Below are 25,124 nucleotides of genomic sequence, written 5' to 3' on the forward strand. Positions count from 1 at the left end.
CACTTCCCTCCGGGGAACTGAAAGCTGCGATCCCAGATTCAGTCAGCTCTGCGTGACCTCCCGTCTACCCTCAGCTGCTCCTGCAGTGCCTTCCTATCCTGATTAGCTGTGGCGCAGACACAGATCGGGAAACTGAGGCAGGCTGGAGGGCCAGCGTCCCAGAGGACGCTGATTTGAGTGTCAGCGCCCCCTGGGAGCGTAGGTGTCCCAACAGGGACTTTCTGTCCCACTCAGATTCCAGATTACGCAGTGAGCCAGACAAGACCCTACCGCACCTCGTCCACGGATAGACTGATACCCCCCGCCCCGCCTCTACTCCCCACGGTGACTGTGCAGCGGCCACTCCTGCTCTCCCTTCTGAAGGCCCGCAGCCATGCAACAGTGAAGGGCCCCTCTGAGGCAGAGTTCCGTGCTCTTAAAAGTGCTCTGCAGACCTCTGGCCTGAAGATTTCCAGGGTATGTTTCCACCTATAAAAAGCAGTGATTGTGAGATCTTTGTCTATGAACCCAAGGGTGAACTAACTATAGAGGGAAGCATTGGCCTGGAGAATAAAATGGTTAATAGAACGTAAACTAGGAACTTGTCTGGGCAAATAGATTTCAGCCCTAAGCCCACCCTGCCCCTCACTCCTAGGAGTGCCCAGACCCAAAGTGCAAGGTCAGAGAAGGGCAGTAACGGCTACACCAAACAGGTTCAGACCCAGGAGAGTGCGCTTGGCCGCTACCAGCCCCGGAATCAGGCAAAAAGAGGTAAACAGAGTTGTAAAACCCTCCGGTAACGCCAGGCAGTCAGGGGCAGGGGTCTCGTGGCAGAAATGAAGACAGCAACAAACAGAAGAGGGCAGGAGGTAGACGACTACAAAGGAAAGGGGACAGGGGATAGAAGGAAGAAGCTGTGCTGGGTTATGGAGCTGAAACACTGAGGAAGAGCACAGCTACCAGCAGCTAACTCAGCCCTTAATTATACCACACAGGGTGCCCAGACGTACATTCATTTCGTTCTTACAGGTCAGGGAGGTGGGCATTATCCATCTGAGAAGACTGACTACCCATGCTGGTTGGCCTGGGACAATCCCGGCAGACACCCGCAGTCCCAGAACGTATGATGGACAGCTCTGGGGTCAGTAACACCCAAAAGACATTAGGCCTGAAAGAAGGCAGATTAAGGGTGGAAAATAAAATGGGATAATGAGCTGATATCACCAGGAAGAGAGCTGCCTGTGTCCAAAGGACTAGAGGGAAGGAGAAAGTTGAATACAGAGGAGCCAGGGAAGCAGCTGAGGTCACTTGAAGCTACACGGGAGGAGTACGTGGATATCAGCAAGGGCTCCAGGGGTGCTATCCAGACTTCAGCAGTGGGGAATGTCTATCTTTCCATTCCAGACAGAGAGAAGCCAACGCATAAGACGCATTAGCGCTCATTTTACATGCCCCTCGGAGAAGGTGTGTTTGTGCCCCTCAAGGGACCATGCTTGTCTGTGGCTGGAACCCTCAGAGAGGCATAAAGAATACGCCCTCGTGGTGGTATGGCTCTTACTCATGCTGTGCCAGTGAGTGGCTGGGAGCAGGGCCAGTCCTGAGACAGTCTTTGCCTTGTCCTAGTGGCTTCCTGTGAATTCAGGGGCCAGGATGGCAGCAGGGACAGTCCTACCAATGTTCCTCACTTGCTCCTGTGTGTGACCTGACAGTATCCTCGCTTCCTGCTGCTTGGGGGAGTGACAAAGAAGGATACTTCTTTCACTCAGCTACACAAGCTCTCTGCCCTCGACTCACCTTCCTGTTATCTGGCCCCCTTCACATGCTACCTCCTCGTACCTGGCAGGGTGTGGACAGTAGTATCTGAAGGCAATAAGGAGGGGAGGGATGAGCGACTGAATCACACACTAAAGAAAGAGAGCCTTAGTTCTTATTGTGGGTAGCCCTATAATTGGTCAAAAATGCTTACTATGCCTTAGTATCAGACACCTGAAAACAGGAGCCGGCAGATAATGACCTTTTTGCCCATCAAATACCAGTTCCTATTGCTAGCAGGTTTCATTGACCATCCATGGGACTTTTTTCGGTAGTCAGTTATCCGTTTAGGTCCTTCTAGATATAGCAACGAGTGTCCTCCCTGGTTTTTTCAAAGGGACCCAGGGACCTGAATTCTTGAGAAAGTCTGTGAGAACAAGCGCCACGAGGACAAGCCATTAGGCAGCAGAACCCTCGCGTTTCCTGCACACACACGATCATCATTCTTTGAACACATCTCCGTTCTCCCACTTCTGTCTCACTGAACAGAGAATAGCACGATTTTTTCTGTGATAGAGTCAGAACCCAGACCCTTGATTAGTGGGGTAGGAGTTGAGATATTAGGAGAAATTGGGATTACTCAACCTTTTAAAGGTTCAATTTCATATTAGGCCTGTTGGTTGAGATGCCAAGTGTAGTGAAAAGAACATGGGTTTTGAGGCAGAGCCAGCTCTGGCTCTCCTACTTCTCCAAACCTCAGTTCTCTCATCTGTAAAATGTGGATAATAACATTGATCTTGCAAGGTGGCTGTAAGAATTTAAAATTATGCATATAAAAAGTGTCTGGCCATATTAAATAGGTTTGGTAAGTGGAGCAATTGTTATATGTGCATGAGCAAACATACAGCTTGAGGATTAGATATTGACTACAACTGATGGAAACAGATGGCCCTTAAAAATGAGAACAAAATATAGGCGCCGAAGGATCAGAGTCCTTAAAAAGTATCAATGGGTGTAACAGAATAGATCTGACCTGCAAAGTCTTTAATATCCTGTGTGTGTGTGTGTGTGTGTGTGTGTGTGTGTGTGTGTGTGTGTATGTGTGTGAATGTATATGTATGTGGGTGTCTGTGTGTGTGTATATAACTTCACTCACGGAGTTATTGTAAACATTATGATAATACATGTGGAATAATTTGGGCTTGACAAGGATGGATGTATGGGTTAAGTAAAGTGTCATAAAAATGAAGGAAGCTATTATTATCTCAAATATATCAGATGCTGAACTCTTGCTAAGAAGAATTGCTTTTAAACTTCTTCCAGCCAACACAATCAAAAGATAAATAAGCAAGGTGCCCATGTATCCAAAAAGATTTTGTTTCTCAATAAAAGACAATTTTTCGGAAGGGCTTGGCAAAGAAAGCCCCAGCATTGATACGACTGGTCAAAAGGAGGGGCTTCAGTCTATGCAAGACTGGACTGATGGCTCATAATGGCCTGAAGAATGGGCTTTGGGGACCACTATCAGCCAAACAAGGGGACAGTCCTGCTCTCAAACAGTCAACCGGGGTGGCAGCAGGTATATATACGGACAACCTGAAAGGAGGCAGTCCTTGGGAAGGGAGGAGCAGATTGGGCAAGTGGTTAAACTATTATGGTCTCCCAAAGTTGCTTTGTTCAGGGGGAGAAATAAAAAGGAATATAAGGTAACGATAAAAGGCAGACTCAGGTAGTCTGTTCACACAAGCTGAGGACAAGTTTTGGTTGCTCTAGTATCTGAAAGTAACAATTCATTAATATATTCATTTAATCAACACTGTTGGAGTGCCAACTATGTGCCAGGCAGGATGAGACAGGCACAGCCCCTAATCTCAAAGGAGTCACAGTTGAATGGGACAGACATGTATAGGGATGTAATTCCACCTCAAAGAGCCCTAGAGGAACAGGTTGACTCAAACAAGAAGCAGGTTAAAGAGGTATGTTCATCCTCCTAAGGAGGCCCTGAGAAAGGATCAGATGACCCTGGAAGAGGCTTGAGATGCTCCACAGTAGGTAATATGAGAAGCAGATGTGAAGCACAGCTGGGCGCGTGCCAAGTAGAGAAGAAGAGAAAGGTAGGACCAACAGAGCGCATGGACACAGGCATGTGCAAAACAGCAGAGCATGAAAAAGCGTGGTCTATTTAAGAGATGGTGCATAAAAAATTCTGTGTAGCTGGAGAGCACACATGCGCAGTGAGGAGTTGCTGAAGATATGACCGTTTTTACTTGTGGTGAAATAGCAAACAGCCTTCAAAGCCAATGTTAAGGGGTTGGGATTTTGTCCTTCGGACAGTTGGGAGTTATGAAAAGGAGGTTTTCAAGAAGGGTTGAGACACAATCAGATTTATGTTCTTAGAGGAAAAATGGCCATTTAAAAGCCCTTGCCGACCTCTGATTCTGGATCAAGATGGAATAGACTCACTTCTCCCTATTCTTCTTGCTAAGTGCTAAAACCCTGGGCATTGTATGTACAGCAACATAAGAAAATTCTGAGAAAGTGGAGAGAAGAAGGAAGATTAGCTAGGAAACTCGAGATCTGAGGAAAGACACAGTAGTGGTTTGTCTGGGTTGCTTTTTATTTCATTTATCCTGGGCTGGGCTCTGGAGAAGCCAGCACCCAGTCCAGAAACATCAATAGCACAGACAAAAAAGGAAAGGAAAAAACACCAAGAAAAGCTAGCCAGCTAAGTAAAGGATCAAGAAAGGGGCAGCCCCTCCGCCCAAACACTACAGAGAGCACAGCAGCCCGCCCCACTTCTATCAGCAGAGGCAAAGTGGAGGCCTCAACTTCCATTTGCACCTGGCTGGAATGAGGCGTCCTCCCAGCCCCGCCATCAGGACATCAGGGTGGTGTCAGGGAACTCCGAGTTCTGGGAAGCCAGGACTTTCGCCACCTTCCAGTGGTGATGAGCACGCCCCCACCCCACCCCCATGATGTCAGCAGAGATCATATGGGGAGCAGTAAGGAGGGCCCCTCCCCCTCTCACGCAGGGTGGTGTCAGTGGAGGCACAGTAGGGACCCTGATCTCCCACTCTCCAAGCTGTAGCAAGATGCCCTTCTCCACCCCCCCACGGGTATCAACTGAGGCCAAGTAGGAAACCTGAATTTCTACCACCCACCTGGAAGAGAGGATTAAAAACATGATCCAACATGCTGTCACTTTCTTAAAAAACTAAACATACATTCACCATACAGCCCACTAGTTGCCTTCCATAAATGAAAATTTCTGTCCATACAAACCTGTATACAAATGTCTGTAGTGGCCTCATCTATAATAGCAAAAACCTAGAAACAACGAAAATGTCCCTCAACGGGTGAATAGTTATGGTACACCCAATACTACTCAGCAAATAAAAGAATTATTACTACACACAATTTGGATGGATCTCAATGGCATTGTGCTGAGTGAAAAAAAAATCTGTCTCAAAAGGCCACGTACTGTATGATTCCATTTCCTTGAAATGACAAAATTATAGAGATGGCAAGGAGCTTAATGGTGGCCAGGGGTTAGGGATGTGGGGACAGGGAGGGGTGCGAGTGTCACTTTCGAGGAGTAACATGAGGGAGGTCTTTGCGGTGATGGAATAGTTTTGTATCTTGATCATGGTGGTGTTTATATGAATCAACACATGTGGAAATGGCACACATAGAGCCATACATACATTCTGTACCAATGCCAACTTTCTGCTTTTGATATTGTGCTATAGCTATAGGAGAAACTGGGTAAAGTTTCCTCCCTGAATTATTTTTGCAACTTCCTGTATATATATCATTGTTTTTAAAAAAGTTTTTTAAAAAGTGGAAAAAAAAAAGGAGCTCTTTGTCAACTTTTTAGTTCTTCCTAGTAGTTCTCAGTTTGCTAATTCTAGAAACAGGGGATGGTACAAATTTACCTTTTAATATAAATCTTTTCTTTTCGGAATATGCTGTGGAGTGGCAAGGTCAGCTGTCCATGCTAATTCAAGTTAACATCTAACTTGCCTTCATGAGTACAGGTTTCAGCATTATTCCCTTGATTCCAAGTTATTCCACCTCTGCTTTTATCTAACACCTTCTTCTGTACCACTTTATGGCTAGGAGATAATACTCCTCCCCATTCCAAAGATGAGAAAATTTAAGCTTATAGAAGAAAACAGGCATGTTCTGAATCACATAATGGTGGTGGCGGAAAGATAAGATACCAGCTCTCCCCAGGGCCACTCCATAAGATCAGATTCCTTCTCAGCCCCTGGGGTGACTGTGGACATGCCTCCCTGCCTTTCACTGCTGCTCTCTTGTATCTACTGTTGGGAGCACAGTTTTACTGCACCATTGTAAAGCAAGATGAATGAAACAGGGAGAACAGGTTGGACAAAGGAAAATTGGAAAGTGGATTTAGAAATGAGAAGCATGTGACTTCAAAGAACTGTGATGCTTTTCACAGACAAGAATGGGAAGGTCTTTTATAGGGAGAAGTTTACTAGTCAGATTAAAGAAGTTCTGGATAAACAAACTAGTGCCGCACTATATAAACTGGAGATGTTCTTGCTACCCTTCGGTGTCCATGGCAGCAAAGGCAGGCCCCAGATCTGGAAAAACTCTCTTATATCTCCTTTGGCCCAACAATACCTTCACCCTATAATTTCTCCACAAAACTCTTTTGCGCTGGTCTCAGATCCCTGGCTTAGTGTGCTGTTGGCATTCCTTGTAAAATATGTGAAGGACAGGCAGGCTGCAAGATACAGGAACTGAGCTCGAGACTGAAATTCCTGGGAGAGAGACCTAAACCTAGTCCTAACCCTAACTTAGATCCAAGTCTTCCCTTCTTCTGAATTCAAGATCATCTAAATGCTCACCGTATGCTTCTAGTAATTTCTATTGACTGAGCCCTATTTCTAAACCTTTCCCCCCCACCCCTACTCATGAATTTGTACAGGTTCTTTCCAGCTTATAATGACAGAGTTTCAGCCAGAGAGAGGGGCATATGCCCAGGCATCTCTAGGGGAAAAAAAAGCAAAACAGAAAATTCATCAGTTTCTTTCAAACTCCTTGTGTGACTTTGTCAAGTCCTTCAAGTCTTATAAAGTCCTCGTCTATTTATTGCACGGTAGCAGGTTTAAGACATACACACACAAGCCTCAAAATTAACAAATACAATCAGGTTGAAAACAGATGAACTATGAATAAACATTCCGTCTGGTTAATTAACAAATATTTAAAAAATCAAATCTGAAATTCCTTATAAAAGCTTCCAGTAAAGCAAACTTAAGAAGACCTGGATCCTAAATTAACACTCTTGCTGCACCTATATGAATAATTAGACCCAATCTAATGAGACCAGCCTTAGGTTGTGATCAAGAATAGCCTTTCTTGGAGACTATTTTGGATCAAAACAAAGGAAGCTGTAGAAAACATTTTATGCTTCGGTGGAAAATTACACATTGGCTAGAGGACTCCCCTCCGGGTTATCTGATTTTAGCCGATAGTTGATCTAATTTACAATTCTGCAAATTTTAAATAACTATAGAAGAAAATCAGTTTTGTCTCCATTTGAACTTTCACAACGTTCCTTTATTCATATAAATATGAGTATTTTTTTTTCTTTTGCCTTTTCTTGGAACCAGTTATAACAGCTGCTTATTTTCCTTAGGGGTTTAAGTCTAACACATGCTCACTTTAATATCAACATGTTCATTTTAATATCTGTATGAAAGTCATGAGTTTACTTTTTTCTGAAAACTGTCTTTTAATGTATATAAACAATTATCATGTAAGGCAGAAAAAATATGTACTGCATACAAGTAGGATACTATGGCTGGGCAGGAGGAAGAATTCCTTCTGATTGAGAGAAATCAGATAGCTTTTCATAGAGCGGGTGGCAGTAATCCTTTGCCTTAAGGGTGAGTAAAATTTTAAGACTGAGAACTGGAAGGACAATTTCAGGCAAACAAAAGGCCTATTAATCCTAAGGGGCTCTCCTGACCCAAATGTTATTAGCCTGCACCCAGCACCCTACAGTCCCAAGAAGAGGCCAGACTCAGTCCTGTGATATTCACACAGGAGCAATACCCAGTTTGGAACCAGTCCCAGGGAATCTCCCTGTATATCTGACCTGGCAAGGCTTACAGTCCCAACGCTAGCTGATGAAAGACTCCTGGCAAGCACAGAAGCACGAGGTATGATGAAACTGGGATAACTGGCTCATCAATTCAAAGCAGGGTGTCTTGAAATGAGCATCACAGCCTATTTCCTCTATGTCAGATAGAACTATACCACAGCCTAGACGAATTCCCTACCCTGTGCCGCCTGGCAGGCCAGGTGTAGGGTTGTATGGATCTAATTGCATCTTACTCCTGGAGTCAAATTAAGTTTCATTAATGGCTATTAATCCAAACATTTCCATTTTGCCAGTGGTGAAGAGGAAGAGGTAGGTATGGAGTTCAGAAAATGTAATACAAAGAAAACACATATTTAGTAGAGCATTAACTAAGTCTCCAGCTATCACTGTTTATCTGTGCCTGATGACATTCCTTCATGAATGGATTTTCCAGCGTAAGCCACTGTGTGTAAGTCTATACCTACTGTAGACTGACTTACTACAGACACTACAGTATAAGCCACTTACACTATATTAGTCTCCTAGACTAATAACAAACACCTCCACAGTTTTCAGAAACCCATGCCTAGCCAAACTTCCGATTGTGTTGGCTCAAGCTCCAATCCCGTTCTACTTCAAACTCTCTTTTCCCTTGATCCTCCATTGTTAATTTCAGTCTCAGCCTGTTTTTTTTTTTTTTTTTTTTCGGTTCGTGGGCTTCTCACTGTTGTGGCCTCTCCCATTGCGCAGCACAGGCTCCAGACGCGCAGGCTCAGGGGCCATGGCTCACGGGCCCAGCTGCTCCGCGGCACGTGGGATTCTCCTGGACCGGGGTGTGAACCTGTGTGCCCTGCATCGGCAGGCGGACTCTCAACCACTGCGCCACCAAGGAAGCCCCCAGCCTGTTTCTTGCCTTATGTCTATGTGGTTCCCCCTCCCACTCCCAGCTCTGTTTCCGGGTTTTTGGTTTTTGTTGTTGTTTGTTTTTGTTGTTTGTTTTTTACAGAGCAGGGGTCACAGGGAGAAAGGCCCTCATCTACCATCCCTGAGCCAAGTCACTTGTAAGGGAAGAACAAGGAGTTACCTTATGTGGAAAAAGGCTCCTGAGGCTGAACCCTAAAAGACCGAGCTGTATGACAGTCAGTCAGGTTTCATGCGTAGGATATAATGTCCCAATAGTGACAGGAAAAGATGTATTGCTCAGCTCTGTAGCAATTGCTTTGAACTCCTTAGAGAAAACACAGAGTCCCCCTGGGAAAACAGGGTAAGACATGTTCCTCCTGTAGCTGAACCTGTCAGGTGAGGGTACCTACAGTTTTAAGCCAGGAAGGACTTGAAGATAGGCATCATTTCACCCTCTGGATGAGCAATAAAGGAGACGTGCTAATCTACAATTTAAACAACACACCCATCCATTTGGCAACTAGGCAAAGTCTCTTTCCTTGATTCTCCACCTTAAAAAAAAAAAAATCTGGCTTTAGTGGTAAGAAGGCTCAGAGTAGGATGGAACAATGAACAAAATCAAATACCCAAATGCAAATCAAATGTAAATGTCATCATGACCTAGGGACTTAGAAAACCTTTTCTCTTAGGCATTAATACGAAAGGGCAAATGAAATGTTTGAACTATCTCATCGAATTCTCACAACAACTCTATGAAGTAGGTACTATTATTATTCCCATTTTGCAGATGATGAAACTGAGGCACAAACTAACACAGCATTGTAAAGCAATTATACTCCAGTAAAGATGTTAAAAAAAAAAAAAGAAAAAGAAACTGAGACACAGAGAATTCAAGTAACTTGCTTAAGCTCACACAGCTGATTTGTGGTACAATCAGAATTTAACCTGTGACTGTGACCTTAACCACTGCACAAACTATCCCACAGCAGTAGGGCCTTTGAAGACAGAGCAAGAAAGAGCTTTGACAGCAAAAAACAATGTTTTAATCTCTAGAAGATTCTATTCAGAGGGAAGATAGAAATCTAAATGACTTTTCCCATCCCTAACTTAAACCACATAAATATTCACCCCAAGATTTCAAAGCTTCTTTTACTAAATTACCATTTTGGTTTTTTGTAATTTCTACCCTGTTTTCCATGGTCTTTCATCCCTGAACTTCTCAAATTTTATATGCCTGGTATTCACCAGATAATAAAACCAGGAGACTAGGTGCCCAGTCTTTCTTATAGAAAGACCACAGAATGCTGCAGCCTCTAGGTTCTAATCACCACCTGATAATAACTATCATGTCAGAAGTCCCACAGCTAAGGGATATTACTTTCCTACCTAAACCTCCTATTATTGGGAGAGGGGGAAGGGAAGGAGAAAGGAAGGGAAGGACATTCATAATGCTAACAAGTTTATTTCAGGCCCAAGGTGTTTTTTTTTTTAAGTAAATTGCTTAAAAAAAAAATTCAAACATACACAAAAGCAGAGTGAATAGCATAATGAAACCCCAATATACCTGTCACTGAGATTCACTATTATTAAACTTTCGCTACACTTACTTCATCTACCTCTCTTGTCTCATTTTGTTGAATTATTTTAAAGTAAATCTCAAACATAATTTTATTTCATCCCTGTGTACTTCAGTATCCATCCCTGTATAGATATTTTCTTATATAACTATAATGCCATTGTTATACCTAACACAATGAACAGCTCAGACTCTGTTCAAAATTGCTTCAAACACACATTTTTCGGACTGTTTTTTTAATTTTTCATATCAGGATCCAAACAAGGTCCATACATTATATTTGAGGTTTGTAATCTCTTTAAATCTGTCTAAATCTAGAGCCACCTCCCCATTTTTAAAATTCAAGCCATTAACTTGTTGAAGGACGTTTTGTTTTCCTACAGAATGACCTATCCTCTGGATTTCTGCTTTCTCATGGTATAATTTGTTTCCCTCTCTCTCCTTCCTATAAATGGAATCCTCATGGCTTTTCTCTTTACGTATTGTTTTCATCTAAACTAGAAAACACAGAAAATGATTTGAGAGGCTATTTTCTCAATTCTCCCAAGGATGGTACACAGCTAGTGCCGTTCTAAGTGTGTAACTGAATTGAACTTGGGTCTTACTTGCCCGCCGTGCAGCAGAGCCAACTTACTAACACTGCGTTGTGATGAAGGAAATTCCAGCGTTTATTTGTAGGGTGCAAAGCAAGGAGTATGGCGTGGCTCGTGCTCAAAAGACCTGAATTCCCTGATGGCTTTCAGGGAAGGGTTTTCAAGGCAACATCAGGGGTGGAGGTTGCAGGGTGTGTGATCAGCTCATGGGCTTTCTTCTGATTGGTGTGTAAGGTAAAAGGGTGATGTTTCAGGAATCTTTATCATCAACCTTCTGGTTCCAACCAGTCTGGGGTCTACGTGCTCGTGTTCAGCATTTAGTCCCCATGGGTGGGAGGGCGGTCTTAGCTCCTGCAGAACAACTCAAAAACATGTGTCAGGTTGTAACGTGTATCCACAATGAGGAACTCGGACTCCGTTTTGTTGCTGAACTATTGTTTCTTGACTGCTTTTCCTTTGTTCCTGCCTTCCCTCACTTCCCTAATTAGCAACTTCTTGAGTCTGCTCATTGGAACTCAGGGAAGCCTTAGGAGACTAAAGCCTTTTTCCGCAAACGAGAAATGGGGGACACAGAGGGACTTTTGTACCTGGCAGGACCCCACAGGGTGCTGCTTACTTTCAATCCCCTCTTTTCTTTGATACTCCTCAAGTGTGAGGGGACCAGGGGCAGGACCAGAAAGGAAATCAAGTTTTAGATAAAGAGGTTAATCACAAACTCGGCAGGGGAACTCGGTTTTAGGGGCACTTGGTTTCAAGTGAACCGGAGAGAAGTTAATTTATTATACACAGTGGATTCCGTATAATGATTTCCGTAGGTGTTTTGAGGCAGGGGGAGGAACCTAAGACAAGAATTGAGTAAAACGTTTACCAAGGGTGATCTCATCTTGGGGCCTGGAAGGGATGATGACTCGTGCAGTAAGTACACCACCAAACTGTCTTAATCGAAAGGAATTGACTTGACTTCTCTTTGGCACACCCCTCTAATAGTGGTCAGTAATACTGGGAGCAAGACCAGACATGGACCATTCATTTCTACCTTAAGAGACCTTTAAAAACCAAAGTCAGCATATTCAAAGTCTTTTGCTCAGTGGAAGGGGCCTAGCATGCCAGGAGAACATCTGCTTTTATCTCTCTCTATAATATATCCAATCTGCCAAGTCTTCTTTTCGGAGAAGCATGGGAAAATGCCCAAGATGGGACACAAAAGCAAACTATGCTCACTACACTTAAAGTGAAACTAAAGGAATAGTTTGCTTCCAAAACCAGCATCTAAGGAAGCAAACAGAAGAGTAATACCTGCTACCTATCAGATCTTAAATTGTTGGAAGATGTGAAAGCAGCAGTTTCTAGCCTCTGCACCCAGTGGGTAGTCAATAAAGTTACTGATAATCTCATTCCTGCCCATCATAAAAGGGCTAAAAGATAAGGGTAAGTAATATTGGACAGTTACCAGTAATACACTGGAACAATGCCAGGGAGAAGCCACAGAGTTCATTAGAGCAAGCCGTTTTAGGTAGAACTGCCTAGGAAAATACATCACGTGCCAGCTTTGTGATTGTTACTGCACAAAAACTAGTACATGAATATTCTCCGCCACTACCGTAATCCTGGTATTGCCTCTATCACATGTATATTCCGTCTTTCGGCATGAATTCTGTAAGTTGATAAAGTTGCCTCTGGGGAATAGAACAGCTGAGCTCTTCTGGGATCGTGGCCCTCTTGCTGGACACATGCCCATACTTTCCTATATCCTCCTGCCCTGCTCTCCTATTCCATTGTGACCTACTGAACTCGCATCTACTCTGACAAGATCAGGGTTGGAATCAGAGTTGAAGAGGATGAACGGGTCTGACACTACCGCATCATCTACAAGTCAAATGTACCACGAGTCCACAACTCAGCATGAAGAGCGAATGAAATGGAAAACTGGTGAGGTCAAAGGTATAAAACATAATTAATACATTCATAGAACATTAGAGCCACAGGGGAGATTGAAGGTCCCTTAGTATAACTCTCTTTACAGAAAGAGAAAACTGTAGCCCAGAGAAATTGTCTCAAATCACAGTCACAGTTAAAGAATGAAAAACAAAGTAAAGTGATGTCTAAGGACATTTAAAGATAGAAAACATTAGGTAAAACTACTAATCATGTAGAAGCATTTGGAATTTTAAAAATTCAAATCTGTATATCTATTTAACAAGTATTTTCTGAGAGCTTGTTACATGTCAGATAGAGCACTGAACAAAAACAGACAAAAATCCCTGTGCTCATGGAGTATACAATCTAGTGGGGAAAGAAAATAAAACATTAAGTAAAATATATAGTATGCCATACAGCTGTAAGTATCATGAAGAAAAATAATGCAGGGGAAGGGGAGACAGAGCACCTAAGCATGGGGGTGGGTAGGAGGGTCATATTTTAAAACAGCGTGGTCAGGGAAGGTCCTCTTAATTCTGATACACTTGAATGAAGGCTTGACGGAGGTAATAAAGTGAGCCAAACATTATCTGAGGGACAAGTGTCTCCAGGCAGAGAGCTAATGAAAAAGAAGAGTCCCTGGAACATCCATCGAAATACAAGGTCAACGAGGTCCAGCAGAACAAGCAAGGAGGAAAGTAGTGGGAGATAAAGTCTCAGAAGTAACTGGGACCAGATTTTACAGGGCCTCGTATGACACTGTAAGGACTCCGGCTTTTTCTGAATGAAATGAATAGCCAAAGGAGACTTTGAGCAGAGGAGTGACATGATCTCACTTTTTTGAAAGGACTGCTAAGTGGTCCTAAGTGCTAAGAACTTAGGTGGTGCTAAGAACAGTCTATAGTGGGCAAATAGAGAAACAGAACCAACCAGGAGGCTACTGCAGTAACTCGGGCGAGACATGATGGTGACTTAGAACAGGGCTGTAGTAGGGCAGACATGGAAAAAATAGCTGTATTTTAAATATATATTCAAGGTAGAGCCAACAAGGATTGGATGTGGGCTGTATAAGAAAGACAAGAGTGAAGGTTGCCTCCATGCTTTTTTGGCCAGAACAACTAGAAGGATGGTGTTGTCATTTGCTGAGAATGGAGAAGACTGCAGGAAGAAACAGATGTTTTTATAGTTTGGGATGTGTGTATGTGTGTGTGAGAGAGAGAATGTGTGTGTGTGCAGAGGGTGGAAATCAGAAGGTTTGGTTTTAGATGTGTTAAATTTGGCTGCTGTATTGAGAAAGTACACAGGTGCAAGAAGAGATTACTTAGGAACTCTTAAAATAATCTATGAGAGAGATGATGGTGGTTTGGACCAGGCATCTTGCAGTAGAAGTAATGTGAACTGGAAATATATTTTGCAGGTAGAGTTGCCATGATTTGCTGATGAAGTGATGAAAGAGAGAGAAAGAGGAAAGTCAATGATTTCTTCAAGGTTCTTGGCCTCAGTAACTAGACAAATGGAATTACTATTAACTGATATGGGGGAGACAATAGGAAGAGCAAATTGAGGGAAACCAATGATGTGGAAATGTCAAGTAGGCAGTTAGGGTTAAAAGTTTGCATTTTCAGGGAGAGGTCTGCACCAGATATATAAATGTGGGAGTTATCAGTATATAGGTAATATTTCGAGCCACAAGACTAAAACAGATCACCAAAAGAGAAAGTGTAGATACAAAAGAAGTCCAGGGACTGAGCCCTGGGACACTCTCAAAAGCTTTGGGGTTGTGGGAGCCATGTGTAAGGTACCTCAAAAAAACAGAGTGATCAATTGTGTTTAATTCTGATGACAGGTCCAGATAAAGTCTGAGAATGACCATTGGATTTAGCAATGTGGATGACATTGATGGCTTTGAAAAGAGCACTTTCATTGGAGAGGTAAAGGCAAATAGTCTTACTAGAATGTATTCAAGAGTGAACGTGATAAGAACAGGAACAGGAAGTATAGACACGCAAGGAGTTTTATAAAGAGAAGCAGAGAAGGTTGGTGGTACATGAAGGAGAATGTGGGGTAAAGAAAGGCAGCAGGTGGCTTTCTTTTTCTTTCTCTCTCTCTCTCCTTTCTTTTTTTCTTGGTTAGTTTTCAAGATGGGAGAAATTACAGCAAGTTTATATACAGATAGGAACACTCTAGTAGTCAAGGAAAAATTATGATGCAGAAGAGAAGGGGAAGAAATGCAGAGGCAATGTCCTTTAGTAGGTAGAAGGGAACAGGATCCAGCCAGTAGTCAGAGTAGGCCTAAGACAGGAGAGCAAACAGCTCATCCATATTAACAGGAATCAACACACACAGGTAGGTAGGTAGATATGACGGTGGGAGCTCAGGGAAGTTCCCTTTGACTGCTTGTTTTTTCAGTGATACAGAAAGCATCGTCACCAACTGAGAGTAAGTGTGAGGGAAAACCTACAGGAACTTTGAAGAGAGTAAAAAAAAGAAACGGTTATCTAGGAAAGTGTTCATTCTTAATCAATTGTTTTTCACTTGAAATGTCTGTCACCTACGTTATTTGAAATAGTGGGCCCAATTTTAATCCTGTCCCTCACCGCCTTGCCCTGAAATCAAAATCTATCTCATTTAGGCTCAATCTTATCTTCAGGCCTCTTCTTCCTTATTAGTCCCTGCTAATTTAGAAAACTTGTAGAATTTGTCCTCCCAACCATGACTTCAGAAACGTGTAAATTCAGGCAAAGTCTTAGAGTCCAGGCTCCTTTCCAAAGCACATTCATCCAATTCAAACAGGATTCATTGCCCTATCATCACTAAGGGTCATGAGACCCAGGCTTCCTCCTTGGTAGCTGCTAGTTATCCCAGTATTCTCTAACCCCACAAAAATAAACCTTTAGATACTGTCTACACATAACCAAACTACAATACAAAAGCATACTCATTCTCAGGTGAGATTTATATTCATAGACTTAACCTAGAGGAAGAAGACTTGAAATTTCCCTGGTCCTGTGTAAGACCTAATCCCATCACCATTCTACCATTAACTTGATGTCAGACAAGTCGATTCACCTATATCAGATAACCAAACTAAAAAAGTAGAACAAAACCAGCAGAAAAAACAAAAAAACAATCAAAACACGTTAGACGAGACCAAAGAAACAAATAAAAACCAATACAACTTATCCTAGGAGTGAAAAACTTTAACATCTGAAAATCAATTAATATAATACATCTTATTAATAGAAAAAATGACAAAAATACATGATAATCTGAATAGATGCAAAAAAAGCATTTGACAAAACCCAACAACTTTTCATGATAAAAACACTCAGCAAACTAGTTATAGAAGGGAACTTCCTTAAACTAATAAAGCCTATCCAAGAAAAATGCACAGCTAACATCCCACATAATAGTGAAAGACTAAATGCTTTCCCCCTAAGATTAGGAACAGGACACAAATGTCATCATTCCTATTCAACATTGTACTGGATGTTCTATCCAGGGCAATTAGGCAAGAAAAAGAAATCAAAGGCATCTAGATTGGAAAAGAAGTAAAACTGTCTCTATTTCCAAATGAGAAAATCTTATAGACGAAAAATCCTAAGGAATGCCCTAAAAAACTATTAGGTATAAAAAATTAATTCAGGAAGGTTACAAGATACAAGATTGATATACAAAAATCAATTGTATTTCTATACACTTGTGATGAACAATCTGAAAATAAAATTAAGGAGATAATCCATTTAAAATAGCATCAAAAAGAATAAAATACTTTGGAATAAATTTAACAAAAAAGTACACATTTTATGCTCTGAAAATTACAAAACATTGTTGAAAGAAATTAAAGACTTAAATGAGTGGAAAGACATCCCATGTTCATGGATCAGATGGCAATAGCTCCCAAATTGACCTATAGATTCAACACAATCCTTATCAAAATCTCAGCTAGCTTTTTTGCAGGAAGGTGATCTTAAAATTTGTATAAAAAATGCAAGGGACTCAGTATAGCAAAACAATCTTGAAAAAGAAGAACAAAGTTGGAGAACTCATGCCTCTCGATTTCATAACTTACTACAAAACCACAATAATCAAGACAGAATGTACTGGTTTAAGGATAAACATATAGATTAATGGAATAGAACTGAGAGTTCAGAAATAAACCCTAACATTAATGGTCCAACGATTTTTTTTTTTTTTTTTTTGGCTGCATCGGGTCTTAGTTGCGGCACACAGGATCTTTGTTGTGGCATGTGGGATCTTTTGTTGCGGCGTGAGGGCTTCTCTCTAGTTGTGGCGTGTGGTTTTTCTCTCTCTAGTTGTGGTATGCGGGCTCCAGAGCAAGTGGGCTCTGTAGTTTGTGGCACGCGGGCTCTCTAGTTGAAGAGTGTGAGCTCAGTAGTTGCGGTTTGCAGGCTTAGCTGCCCTGAGGCATGTGGGATCTTAGTTCCCCGACAAGGGATCAAACCTGTGTCCCCTGCATTGGAAGCCGGATTCTTTACCACGGGACCACCAGGGAAGTCCCAATGGTCCATTGATTTGTAACAACAGTGTCACATCAATTCAGTGGGGCAAATAATAGTTTTTAGAACAAATGACGCTGGGACAACTAGATATCCTCATGCAAAAGAATGAGGTTAGACCCCTATCTAACACTATATACAAATATTAACTCAAAATAGATCATAGACCTTGGTGTAAGAGCTAAAACTATAAAACTCTTAGAACAACACACAGGAGTAAATCTATATGACCTTGGATTAAGTAATGGCTAAAGCAACAAAAGAAAAAGTAGATGAATTGGACTTCCTCAAAATTAAAAACTTTTGTCCTGCAAAGTAAACCATCAAGAAAGTGAAAAGACAATCTCCAGAACAACAGGAAATATTTGCAAATCATAAGTCTAATAATGGACCTTATGGAGAATATATTAACAACTCTCATAACTCAATAATCAAAAGATAAATAACACAATTACAAAATGGCAAAGGATCTTAAAAGACAGCTCTCCAAATAGGATATACCAGGGGCTAATAAGCACATGAAAAGATGCTCAACATCATTAGCCATCAGGAAAATGCAAATCAAATCCACAAGATACCACTTCATACCCAGTAGGATGACCATAATTAAAGAGACAGATAAGGACAAGGGATGGAGGTTGTGAAGACATCTGAACCCTTATACACAGCTGGTGGGAATGTAAAATGGTGCAGCCACTCTGTAAAACAGTTTTCAGTTCCTCAAAATGTTCAACGTACAGCTACCATATGACCCAGCAAATCCCCTCCTAGTTATATACCCAAGAGAAATGAAAACGTCTGTCCACAGAAAAACTTGTAAACAAATGTTCATAGCAGCCTTATTCATAATAGCTAATTAGTAGAAACAGCCCAAATGTTCATCAATTGATAAATGGGTAAATAAAATGCAGTACATCCACAGAGTAGAATATTATTCAGCAATAAAAGCAATGAAGTACTGATACACACTACAACATGCACAAATCTGAAAAACATTATACTAAATTAAAGACTCCAGTCACAAAAGACTATATATTATATGATTCCATTCATATGAAAAGTCCAAAATAGACAAATCTGTAGAGATAGAAAGGGGGCTGGTGATTGCCAGGGGAGTGGGAAACAACTGCTAATGGGTATGGGATTTTTCTTTTCTATATTTAAAAAAAAGTTTAGGACTTCCCTGGTGGTGCAGTGGTTGAGAGTCCGCCTGCCGATGCAGGGCACACGGGTTCGTGCCCCGGTCCGGGAGGATCCCACATGCCGTGGAGCGGCTGGGCCTGTGAGCCATGGCTGCTGAGCCTGCGCGTCCGGAGCCTGTGCTCTGCAACGGGAGAGACCACAACAGTGAGAGGCCCGCGTACAGCAAAAAAAAAAAAAAAAAGTTTAATTGTGGTAAAAAAAAAAAAACCCACACATAATCTAAAATTTACCATTGTAACCATTTTTAACCATACTGTTTAGTAGTGTTAAGTATATGCACATTGTTGTGAAACAGACCTCTAGAACTTTTTCATCTTGCAAAACTGAAACTCTACTCATTAATCAACTTCCCATTTCCCCCTCCTCCCAGACCCTGGTAACCATCACTCCACTTTGTCTCCATGAATTTGACTACTCCAGGTTCCTCATATGAGTGGAATCACACAGTATTTGTCTTTTTGTTTCTGGCTTACTTCACTTACCATCATGTCCTTAAGGCTAATCCATGCTATAGTACGTGACAGGATTTCTTACCTTTTTAGGGCTGCATAGTATTCCACTGTACGTATATACCACATTTTGGTTATTCATTCATCTGCTGTTGGAAACTCAGGTTGCTTCCACCTCTTGGCTATTGTGAATAATGCCATTATGAACATGGGTGTGCAGATATCTGTTGAAGGTCCTGCTTTCAATTATTTTGGTTTGTTGGATCACAGGGGCATCTCTTTAGAGTGACAAAAGTGTTCTAAAATTTGTTAGTGGTGACAGTTGTACAAGCCTAGAATATACTAAAAACCACTGAATTGTACATTTCAAGTGGGTGAATCAAATGGTCTATGAATTATATCTCAATGAAGCTGTTAAAAAATACAACTCAGAAAGGCTAAATCAAGGATATAGTTACATAAGGATTTTGACTGAACTGAATAATTAATCTGGTTAAATAACCAGTCAATCTTGTCACATGGGTAATTCTGACTCTTATTTGCAATGACCTGGCTAGATATTTAGGTGTTTTTTGAGACATAACCTAAGTGCTTTTTTAACACTGACCATTAGAAGACATAGGAAAAAGAAAATGTCAGTACCTATCTTTAATTCACAATATTAAACCTTTTCATATTTTGTGTCAAGAAACACTGTGAAGAAATAACAAATTCATACTAACTATAGCAATTTTTATTTCATCTGCTCTGTAGGTATGGCATTCACCAGATTTTTTTAAAGATAGGGAAATAAGGTAGAACTTTATTCACTTTGACTTCAGATTCACTTTTTGAAATGTCACTCACAATTATTTCACATAAAAGATGCCCAAAAGACAGAGTTTATTTGCCTTTCTCTTTTTTGCAATAAAAATTATAAAATTAAGAAGTCCTGGGCTTCCCTGGTGGCGCAGTGGTTGAGAGTCCGCCTGCCGACGCAGGGGACGCGGGTTCGTGCCCCGGTCCGGGAAGATCCCACATGCCACGGAGTGGCTGGGCCCGTGAGCCGTGGCCGCTGAGCCTGCGCGTCCGGAGCCTGTGCTCCGCATGGGGAGAGGCCACAACAGTGAGAGGCCCGTGTACTGCATAAAAAAAAAAAAAAAAAAAAATTAAGAAGTCCTATGTCCATTGTCACCAAATGGGGAAAGAGGGAATAAATTAAAAAACAGGAGAGAAAAATTTTTGAGAAAAGAAAACATACATCAAATTCAGATTGTTCTCATCTCTAATTGTTATATACAACTAGAAAAGTTAACAGCAAAACAGATGGCCACTGAGGCTCAGAAACTCATTTCATCATCTTCTCTTTTGCTTCATCCAGACATTTTCAATTTTGTCAAGACTCAAAGTACAGATATAGAAAGACAATAAATGAGATAATCTCAAAGATTTCTAATAATCTCTTCTGATCAGAGCGGAGCAAAGTGAGAGAAACCTTACCAGTTTGACTGATCATTTTTAAAGCAACGTGGTCCATGTGGTTTACAGCAAAGAGACAAGTTTGGAAGCCAACTTTCAACCTTGGTGCCAAGCACAGAGTGAAACAATGGTCATGATCTAATTATAGTGATAGCTGTTATTATGTGGAACAGTCTTTCTTTTCAGATTACACATCTTATAAACTTTAACAGCTTTTTGTAAATAATCTCTCAGGGTTGACTTTAAATGAAGGTTGAAATACTAAGTTGATTTCAGATTCTTATTACAGATTTTTCAAAGTCCGTCTGTGTGCAGAAGCAAAATTATGAATGGCGACTCGAAGAGTTGAGTTCCCTTCAGGGATATCACAGGAATTGATGACTGAATATAGTGCCCGGGTATATGCTGCAAATAAAGATTTGAACAGTGGTGAATGAAGTCAGATTCTAAACAATTCTCCCAACCTTTTTCTATTAGTACTGTTTCTCTGCCCAGTCTCATAGGAATTAACTTTAACCCATTCACTGAATAAATATTTATTGAGTACTTACCACATGCCAAGTACTCTGTGATTACAGAAAAGATAAGGGAGAGGATGGACACAAAAATTAAATTGCAGTGTAATATTTCCAGACCAGAGGCATATACAAAATGTCATCACAGAATGAAGTTTGGAATGAAAGAAAAACTAGGAGAGGATGGAAAAGATTTCCAGAAGTGGTAACATTTAAGATGGTCTTGAAAGATTAATAAAAATAAAGGAAAGAAGGCATTCTAGGCAAAGAAATGAGTGTGTGGGGTGCAAAGGTATAAAAAAATGTGGCATGTCCTGGCAGTAGCAAGTTCGATAAGGCTGGAGTGTTGCCCGGAGCCAGAGAGAAAATATGCCAAGTATGACATGTATTTTGTACTGTAATCGTAAGTCCTACGGGTTTGATGATAGGGGAATGGCATGATCAGATTTGTGTTTTTAAAATATAACTCACAGGACTGATAAGGAACTCTTATCACAGGGCAACAGGAATACAAATACTTGCAGTACTTTCAGTGTGTGTATGAAGCCTATATAATCTCTACAGTATGTAAATCAATATATTTAAGAATGGACAGGAAACAGAAATACTAGTCACAGCAGGAATGACTCATCTTCTCTAGCTGGGATCCCTGATAAAGGTAGAGTTTATATTGGTCCTCATTTCCCTCAGTGATCCTTAGCAGAACTGAAAGTCTAATGTGGATATCTACACATTATAAATAATATATATATATGTGAAGATAAATAATAAGTCTATGTTAGATAAGGCCTAACTTAGATGGCCGTAAGAGGCAAGCTCTAATATTCTTCATTTACAGGAGGACCTGAAACCCTAGTCTCACTACTGTGGAGTGAGCTAGAAATATTTCCCCAGCATAAATGGAGACAAGAAGATAACAGATCTCAAAGAGAAATATAACTCACTATAATTATTTTTATTGCCTCACAGTTGTTTTGCAAAGGGGGTAGAATAGTCTCTGATATATAGTAAGCCCTTAGTCAATAAATGCTAAATTACTACAATCACTACTTTTACTGTTGTTGTTTTCTTAACTGCCACCAGGCCCCAACCATTCCTTTAAGAGACTTACCTTTGTGGTTTTTATAGAAAATACAATTGTTGGCACAGGTATCAGGATGAGCATCCCAAAAATCAGGACCACAGCAGCATAGTGCAGGTAAAGTAATATTATACCGCTGCATTTTCTCCTGGATCTGGGCTCTTAAAGCTTCTACATATCTATAAAAATACAGTATGACCAGGCAAAGTGAACCACTAGGAAGAGAATGAGTATAAGTCCTTATTTTACTACCAGCTTTAACTGTTGAACTATTTCATATCTCTGTGCCTCAACTCTTCCTCTTGGTCCTGGGAAGCAGCACTAGGAAAAACGTGGTGCGATTCCAGAGAGGTATTAGGCAATCAAGACATGTGATGAAGTTCTGTACTCCCCAAAGTATGAGAAGACACAGTCAACTCTTCTGTAAGGAAAATGAGAACACTGGCTTCCTAACAGGTTTCCTCTAGAGCCAAAATTTCACACGGAACTTTTCAAAGTACCTTTGGTGTTCCTTTTCTTTCTGTTGTTTTTCTCTGGCTCCTTCCTCAAGTTGTAGCTGGGCTAGTATCTCACTCATCTTCTCCCCTGAATATGGCTCTTCATGAAAGTTCATTCTTAATATCCTCTGCTCTTCAGCATAACGTTGCTGCTCTTTCTTTTTCTTAATTCTGAGGATAAAATCATAACGTGGTTAGGAATTTCATAAAATCATTATTTAGAATTAGCTTCTAGATCCAAATAACTCAAGAAATTCCCAGAAACAGGGGAGTCAGGAAAGCAGTTTAACACCCCTAGAAAAGCCTCAAAAACTCCTGCTGGTTGATTTGAGTTTATCCCGTAGTTCATGTATACACATAGCCTCCTGGATGGAAATGACCAATGGTTACTACTAAAAGAGTTTTCCTTTAAGAATTCTAAAACAAGAACTTTCTCAGGTTAAAACTACAAGTAGACAGGACTTCTGCTTTGGGTTAAAATAGAGTAATAGGGACTGGGCTTGTCCTCCCACCTTAAACAACCAAATAGATAAATAAACAAATCAACCCAGAAATCAACCAGACCAAATACAAAAAAACAATGGTTTTTAAGACACTAGATATTAGACAACAAAAGACAGTGATCCTTGACAGATGGAAAACAAATGAAGTGAGCCCTACAGGTGCCCCAGCTTACTGCCTTGAAAGTTTCGAGGCAGCAGCACAGGGAGTTGAGGTGGAGCCTGGTAGAGTCCCTGAGTCCAGGGACACAAAAGCAACTAGAGTTCCTAAGACAGAAAACCAGGGAGAGAGAGCTGCTCAGAGAGAGAACCCTAGAGATCTGCAGAGGGTCTCCTTCTAATACACAGCAGAGCACTGTGCATGTATGCGAGGAAATGATTTGGGGCCAGGGTCAGGACCATCTGAAAGAATAACAGGGAACAGTGTTCTGTGCTCACACAGAGCACAGAATAGAGAGCCTGTTCCCACCAGTCAAGACTTGAAAAACTCATAATGCACAGGACATTGGGTAAAGTTCTCAGAAAGATTTTACCTCAGTAGTGGGAAATAATGATTAGTCCTAGACTGAGCACTGCTCCAGACACACCCAACATTGTAAAAGCAAAGCCCCAAAGTAACTTAACTGCATCCCAAAACAAAGCTCAGGAAAATTTATGAGAATACAAAGATAGCCAGTAACCAACAAGGTAAATTCACAATGTTGGACATCTAATCAAAGATAAGATGCAGGGCTTCCCTGGTGGCGCAGTGGTTGAGAGTCCGCCTGCCGATGCAGGGGACACGGGTTCGTGCCCCGGTCCGGGAAGATCCCACATGCCGCGGAGCGGCTGGGCCCATGAGCCATGGCTGCTGAGCCTGCGCGTCCGGAGCCTGGGCTCCGCAATGGGAGAGACCACAACAGTGAGAGGCCCACATACCGCAAAAAAAAAAAAGATAAGATGCAAAGAGGCAGGAAAATACAACTCATAATGAAGAGAATAATCAATGAATCAAAATCAACTTAGAATGGACAGTTATTAGAATTAGCACAGAAGGACATTAAAACAGATAGTACAACTATATCCTATATGTTCAAAAAGTTTAGACTAAAAAGGCTGAAATCAACTTCTTGAGATGAAAACTACAATTTCTGAGATGAAAAATACATTGGAGAATAAGCTTATATATTAAAGAAATGGAATTAATAATAGGTAACCTTCCAAAACAGAAAGCACTAGGCCCAGATGGGTTCACCAAACAATTAAGGAAGAAATTATACCAAATCTCTTCAATCTCTTTCAGTGGGCAGAAACTGAAAGAATATTTCTTAACTCATTCTATGAGGTCAGCATTACTCTAATACCAAAACCTGACAAAGATATTACAAGAAAACTACAACAAATATCTCTCATGAACAAGAGGCAGAAATCCTCAAAAATATTAGCAAGTCAAATCCAATGATGTACATATATTACATTCCACAGCCAAGTGGAATTTATGCCAAGAAAGCAAGCCTGGTTCAACATGAAAAAGATCAATTAATGCAATAGATCACGTCAATAAGCTAAATAAGAAAAATCACAAGATCCTATAAATAGATACAGAAAAAGCATTTGACAAAATCCAATACCATATAATCCAGCAATCATACTCCTTGGTATTTACTCAAAGGAATTGAAAACTTACACCCACACAAAACCTGCACATGGTTATTTATTTATTTATTTATTTATTTATTTATTTATGGCTGTGTTGGGTCTTTTTTTTTTTTTTTTTTTTTGCTGTACACGGGCCTCGCACTGTTGTGGCCTCTCCCATTGCGGAGCACAGGCTCCGTACGTGCAGGCTCAGCGGCCATGGCTCACGGGCCCAGCCGCTCCGCGGCATGTGGGATCTTCCCAGACCGGGGCACGAACCCGTGTCCCCTGCATCAGCAGGCGGACTCTCAACCACTGCGCCACCAGGGAAGCCCTGTGTTGGGTCTTTGTTGCTGTGTGCAGGCTGTCTCTACTTGCAGTGAGCAGGGGCTACTCTTCGTTGGCGGTGTGCGGGCTTCTCACTGCCGTGGCTTCTCCTGTTGCAG

The 25,124-nt window shown here is 41.3% G+C and overlaps 1 protein-coding gene across 1 annotated transcript in view; it reads right to left on the reverse strand.

Moving 5' to 3' along the window:
• Positions 1-19,947: 19,947 nt before the first annotated feature.
• CCDC15 (coiled-coil domain containing 15) overlaps positions 19,948-25,124 on the reverse strand; it is a gene marked incomplete at its 5' end in the record, with an annotated part of 61,430 nt that continues 56,253 nt past the window's right edge. Inside the window, 3 exons of the mRNA XM_082661068.1 lie at positions 19,948-20,873; positions 22,095-22,243; positions 22,565-22,732. Coding sequence (XP_082517194.1) covers positions 20,752-20,873; positions 22,095-22,243; positions 22,565-22,732 — 439 coding nt within the window. The 3' untranslated portion in view covers positions 19,948-20,751. The remainder of the gene's footprint in view (positions 20,874-22,094; positions 22,244-22,564; positions 22,733-25,124) is intronic.

The sequence above is a fragment of the Grampus griseus genome (genome assembly GCF_964374135.1).
Source record: "Grampus griseus genome assembly, chromosome: 8".
NCBI classification, from domain to species: Eukaryota; Metazoa; Chordata; class Mammalia; order Artiodactyla; family Delphinidae; genus Grampus; species Grampus griseus.